Source organism: Salvelinus sp. IW2-2015, linkage group LG14 (assembly GCF_002910315.2).
Source record: "Salvelinus sp. IW2-2015 linkage group LG14, ASM291031v2, whole genome shotgun sequence".
NCBI lineage: Eukaryota > Metazoa > Chordata > Actinopteri > Salmoniformes > Salmonidae > Salvelinus > Salvelinus sp. IW2-2015.
Window position 1 is genome coordinate 12,991,596 of NC_036854.1, and position 6,394 is coordinate 12,997,989.

At 43.2% G+C, this 6,394-nt stretch overlaps 1 protein-coding gene across 1 annotated transcript in view; it reads right to left on the reverse strand.

Annotated features, from left to right (window-relative positions):
• Positions 1 to 6,394, reverse strand: part of dcbld1 (discoidin, CUB and LCCL domain containing 1) — a 41,707-nt gene that overhangs the window by 5,901 nt on the left and 29,412 nt on the right. The window contains exons 13-14 of the mRNA XM_023999526.2: positions 2,135 to 2,184; positions 1,636 to 1,755 (exon numbers count right to left, since the gene is read on the reverse strand). Of these exons, the coding sequence (XP_023855294.1) occupies positions 1,636 to 1,755; positions 2,135 to 2,184 (170 nt within the window). The remainder of the gene's footprint in view (positions 1 to 1,635; positions 1,756 to 2,134; positions 2,185 to 6,394) is intronic.

A 6,394-nucleotide genomic window follows, 5' to 3' on the forward strand; every position in this document is an offset into this window, starting at 1 on the left:
CCATGTTTTAATAAGGTTTGTATCACAACTAAAGTGGCCAAATAACTTTTTAAAATGAAGCACATTATTGCCTAACTGGCATACAGAAGCAGCGCATGAGTTTCAAGTTTGGGGAAGAAAATGTTCACCATAAAAATGCACCTTTAATAAAAGCATAATCACATTTGGGCTCACTTTTGATAATTGTGTTTTCCGCTAGTGGAACATTCGCGCTTATAGCCTACTGCCGTGTGCGCATTGCTGCGCTTATAATGTGAAGAAATAGCCTAATAGTTTATCAACATTTTAAGCTAAACGTTCTGATCTGTTGCGTTAGCCTCATTGTGTAAAAAAGGTTTTTTGATGCTAGTGGTTCTCTTAATTTGGGATCTATCAGATCCCACAACTGTCCCAGACTATTTTTMGAATATTTATTTCTCGCACAGAATAGGTCAACTTTTGTACTATGGGGGATAGTAGATTGACATTGGCTAGTGCTTTTGCTGTTCGTTAGGCCTACTCATCTAGTTGGCTGACAAAGTAAATGTGGACAGTTCTTCCAATATCTGTAATATGCACCTCGGAATTGGATAAGAGTGTGAGCAGTTACGTCTCCAATGTGTAGGTCTTCACTTGTAGCCTGTGAGAAAGACCGGATCACGTGATTGAGAGCCATGTGAGTAAGAGGTGCTTCGGAGCATGCAGCACCCAGGGAGAAGGGAATTCTAATTATTATATTTAGCCCCAGTGTACAACAGCCACAAAAGGTATGGATTTTTTAGGGGGCAGCCACACAAACGGGATGCCAGTGGGAAATTCGAGGCATTATCAAGTGCATGTTAAATTGTGAATGAGAGAATGATGAAGGGTGTACAGCCTGCGCAAAAAACTAAGCAGAGCTCATGCCTTTAATGCGACTTTTTTCAAATCAATGGAGTTGCATCATACAGCCATACAATGTATTAAAAATCAAAACATAACCCAACGTTTGTAGAACAATTAAAGTTACATTAATTAATCTAAATGAAGCATATAGGAGTACCTATTTCTTTGTTAAACGCTCAACACAGAATAGCCGCATGTGCACACTCCATCAAATCGTTTGGAGAAAATATCCTTTCTATTTTATTCAGCTTTGTAAAATAATATAAAATAATGCCACGGAATTCTAAGCTAATCTTGTCTACTAAATGAACTAGTGTAGCCCACAGCCAAATGGCATAGCCAGATCAGGACCTAACATAAAGACAACTCAGAGTATGCTATTCTGTTATTCTGAAATAGACTACATTTTCTTCATATGATGTTTCTTTAGACCTGTCTAAAATAAATAATGGATTTATTGTGAAGGTGTAGGCCACATTACATGGATTTATAATACTGGATTTCTTAAAATGTAGATGTTCCAAAGGTCTGCATCAGTGGCTTGTAGGTTATGTGTGGAAGACAGGAGATGCTAAAAGTGTTCATGTTAATTCATGGTAAATTACCATGGGACCGGCAGTTATTTGTTTGACAATCACCGGCTGACAGAATTTCGTGACCGCCACAGAACGGTTCTATATTCACTTCCATGGGTGCCTCAGTCTCTTGAGTTGTGATGATTGGAAGTGTGGGAGTATGGACGTACGTCTCAGTGAGTGCATGTGTCCTCACCTGCCATGGTGCTGGTGACCAGGTCTAGTTTCTGTATTGGGTCTTTCTCTGAGCTGTAGCTGATGGTGAACTCTGTGGACTGGTGCCTGGCAAACGGCTGCTTGATCTGCTTCCAGCAACCTGAGGGCCGGCAGGCAGTAAAAAGACAACTCCACAGACAGACAGATATAATGACAGGACTCTAGCATGGAGAGAGAGCAAAGATATAAGCCCCAGATGCAAGCCCAGGCCTGACAGAATTTTCACTAACCACACCCCCCACTACACAGCACAGACATGTTGTCACAGATCAACAAATGGACTCTGGCAGTTTCCTTAAAGCAGCCATAATGATGAATGATAGGTAACCTGTCCACTGACTGGGTATCACTATAACAACATGGATTATTTCTAGGGCTCATCTTCACCATACATGTTCTGTTTCTCACAAAATAAATGATTCAATTTTGATGTGCAGTTATATGAATGACATCTTTTACAAAGTAAAATGTTCACTGACCTGGTTTCTGGGCATCTGACGATCCGTACGAGTTCTCTTTTCTCTTCTTCCTGTGACAGAAAGACAAATGCCTTTGTGAACTCCAGTTACAGGGAGGACAGTGGTGCTCCCTCACCCCATTCCTCTGATAACCTCCTGGGGGGAGATGAGGCAGGGGGGGTGAGGTGTCCCCTAAACACCACTGCCTGGCTCTGCTGAGCACCCCTCGTTTCTCTTCCTTTTTCCCCTCTCCCTTTTGCTCAGCTGGCCACATCTTCTGACACTGACAGATGACCCCGTAACGGATTAGCATGCTTCAGCCAAACGAGTGTGCTCGCATACTCCGTTGAAAAGACATTCGCTTGAAAAACAAGAAAAAAAGCTTCAATAGTACTGTTTGTCCATTTTGAGACGCAATAGCCACTTCCTAGTCTGAATTAGGGCTGCAAATTTTCCATGTGAAGTTAAGCCCAGGAATTTTGCTTAAAATTCATCAAATAAGTTAGCTTATGACAGTGAACCTTTTTTTGTGGGATATACAAGGAAATTCTAGGTCTTGTGGCATATTTTGGTTAAACTATCCCCAATTCAATGGAATTGCAACCGTCTCTATGCACAGTGCATTCTGCCATCACATGCACAGTGCACGCTTCCATTACATGTACAGCTGATTCTCAAGATCTTTCACACTAATGAGATGCAATTGAGCCCACACTACTACACTGTCTGAGCCAAGGACTACATGCTTTCTGGTAAGTTTTGATTACAAAACTGAGTGGAGTGAACATTTCATATGACATACATGTTTTTTAGTTAACTAGTAAATAGTAGCCTACAGCAAAATGTTTAAATCATTTCTAACTAGTTCGTTTTTGATACCATGTGGGTTTTTAGACGTGTTGCTGTGCGTTTTGTTGCCAACCTTACTTTGCTAGCTGACAACTTTACGGTTTTTACTTTTTAATTACCGTTTATATTTTTAGTTTTTCCCTCACAACTTTTTTCCCTCATTCAACTTTTTCACTCCGGACGCTTTATCTGGACATGGTTCGTCAGCACCTTCAACAGCCGAAGCTAAGTAGTAACATTAACATGATGCCTTCTGATTGCAGTCGCTGTACTTATAATATACAGGAGAACGATCGCCTTACGGCGAGGATAGCTGTGCTGCAAGCTCAGCTTCAGACGCAATCGTTAGGCAAGGGTAATTTCAGTGTAGGAAAGGATGAAACAGCGTCTGTGCCACCAGTAAGTACAGATAGTAGTATAAATCCCCCCCGCACAGTCCCCGCAGCCGGACAACTTTCTCATGGCTTCTGGAGGGAAATGCTGTAGGAATGCTCAACTGGTGTCGCTCATTCAGCCGACAGAAACTTTCAACCGGTTTTCCCCATTAAGTAGCGAGTCGGAGTCTGAGGCCGAGTCTTCTCTTGTCTCTACTCCTCCCGTTACGGGAATTGAGTTCCCTGAATTCCTATCGAACCTTGTAGTCATAGCAGATAATATTCTAATTTTTGGTGATTTTAATATTCATATGGAAAAGTCCACAGACCCACTCCAAAAGGCTTTTGGAGCCATCATCGACTCAGTGGGTTTTGTCCAACATGTCTCTGGACCTACTCACTGCCACAGTCATACTCTGGACCTAGTTTTGTCCCATGGAATAAATGTTGTGGATCTTAATGTTTTTCCTCATAATCCTGGACTATCGGACCACCATTTTATTACAATCTGCTCAGACCCCAACCAAGGAGAATCAAAAGTCATGCTATAAATTCTCAGACAACACAAAGATTTCTTGATGCCTTTCCAGACTCCTTCTGCCTACCCAAGGACGTCAGAGGACAAAAATCAGTTAACCACCTAACTGAGGAACTCAATTTAACCTTGCGCAATACCCTAGATGCAGTTGCACCCCTAAAAACTAAAAACATTTGTCATAAGAAACTAGCTCCCTGGTATACAGAAAATACCCGAGCTCTGAAGCAAGCTTCCAGAAAATTGGAACGGAAATGGCGCCACACCAAACTGGAAGTCTTCCGACTAGCTTGGAAAGACAGTACCGTGCAGTATCGAAGAGCCCTCACTGCTGCTCGATCATCCTACTTTTCCAAATTAATTGAGGAAAATAAGAACAATCCAAATTTTATTTTTGATACTGTTGCAAAGCTAACTAAAAAGCAGCATTCCCCAAGTGAGGATGGCTTTCACTTCAGCAGTAATAAATTCATGAACTTCTTTGAGGAAAAGATCATGATCATTAGAAAGCAAATTACGGACTCCTCTTTAAATCTGCGTATTCCTCCAAAGCTTAGCTGTCCTGAGTCTGCAAAACTTTGCCAGGACCTAGGATCAAGAGAGACACTTAAGTGTTTTAGTACTATATCTCTTGACACAATGATGAAAATAATCATGGCCTCTAAACCTTCAAGCTGCATACTGGATCCTATTCCAACTAAACTACTGAAAGAGCTGCTTCATGTGCTTGGCCCTCCTATGTTGAACATAATAAACGGCTCTCTATCCACCGGATGTGTACCAAACTCACTAAAAGTGGCAGTAATAAAGCCTCTCTTGAAAAAGCCAAACCTTGACCCAGAAAATATTTAAAAAACTAAAAATCGGCCTATATCGAATCTTCCATTCCTCTCAAAAATTTTAGAAAAAGCTGTTGCACTGCAACTCACTGCCTTCCGGAAGACAAACAATGTATATACGAAATGCTTCAGTCTGGTTTTAGACCCCATCATAGCACTGAGACTGCACTTGTGAAGGTGGTAAATGACCTTTTAATGGCGTCAGACCGAGGCTCTGCATCTGTCCTCGTGCTACTAGACCTTAGTGCTGCCTTTGATACTTTCCGGCTACCCGGATAAAGCACTAAATAAACTTCAGTTAGTGCTAAATACAGCTGCTAGAATCCTGACTAGAACCAAGAAATTTGATCATATTACTCCAGTGCTAGCTTCCCTACACTGTCTTCCTGTTAAGGCAAGGGCTGATTTCAAAAGTTTACTGTTAACCTAATTAAAGCGTTACATGGGCTTGCTCCTACCTAATCTTTCAGAGTTGGTCCTGCCGTACATACCTACACGTACGCTACGGTCCACAAGACGCAGGCCTCCTAATTGCCCTAGAATTTCTAAGCAAACAGCTGGAGGCAGGGCTTTTCTCCTATAGATCTCCTTTTTATGGAATAGTCTGCATACCCATGTGAGAGACGCCAGACTCGGTCTCAAACCTTTAAGTCTTTACTGAAGACTTATCTCTTCAGTAGGTCATATGATTGAGTGTAGTCTGGCCCAGGATGTGAAGGTGAACGGAAAGGCTCTGGAGCAACGAACCGCCCTTGCTGTCTCTGCCTGGCCGGTTCCCCTCTCCTCCACTGGGATTCTCTGCCTCTAACCCTATTACAGGGGCTGAGCACTGGCTTACTGGTGCTCTTTCAGCCGTCCCTAGGAGGGGTGCGTCACTTTGAGTGGTTGAGTTTACTGACGCACGATCTTCCTGGGTTGGCGCCCCCCCTTGGTTTGTGATTTTCTTTTGTGGTGGAGATCTTTGTGGGCTAACTCGTGTCCTTGTCTAGGATGGTAAGTTGGTGGTTGAAAGATATCCCTCTAGTGGTGTGGGGGCTGTGCTTTGGCAAAAGTGGGTGGGGTTATATCCTTCCTGTTTGCCCTGTCCGGGGTATCATCGATGGGGCCACAGTCGTCTCCTGACCCCCCTGTCTCAGCCCAGTATTTATGCTGCCAGTAGTTATGTGTCGGGGGGCTAGAGTCAGTTGGTTATATCTGGAGTATTCTCCTGTCTTATCCGGTGGTTCCTGTGTGAATTTTAAGTAGGCTCTCTCTAATTCTCTCTCCTTCTCTCTTGTCTTTCTCTCTCTCGAGGACCTGAGCCCTATGAACCATGCGTCCAGGATACCCGGGCATGATGACTCCTTGCTGTCCCCAGTCCACCTGGCCTTGCTGCTGTTCCAGTTTCAACTGTTCTGCTGCTATGGAACCCTGACTGTCCACCGACGTGCTACCTTGTCCCAGACCTGCTGTTTCAACTCTCTAGAGACCGCAGGAGCGGTAGAGATACTCTTAATGATCGGCTATGAAAAGCAAACTGACATTTACTTCTGATTTTATTTGACCATGCTGGTCATTTATGAATCTCCACCCGGCACAGCCAGAAGAGGACTGCCACCCTATAGCACTGGTCCTCTCTAGGTTTCTTCCTAGGTTTTGCCTTTCTAGGGAGTTTTTTCCCTAGCGCCGTGCTTTCTAACAATTT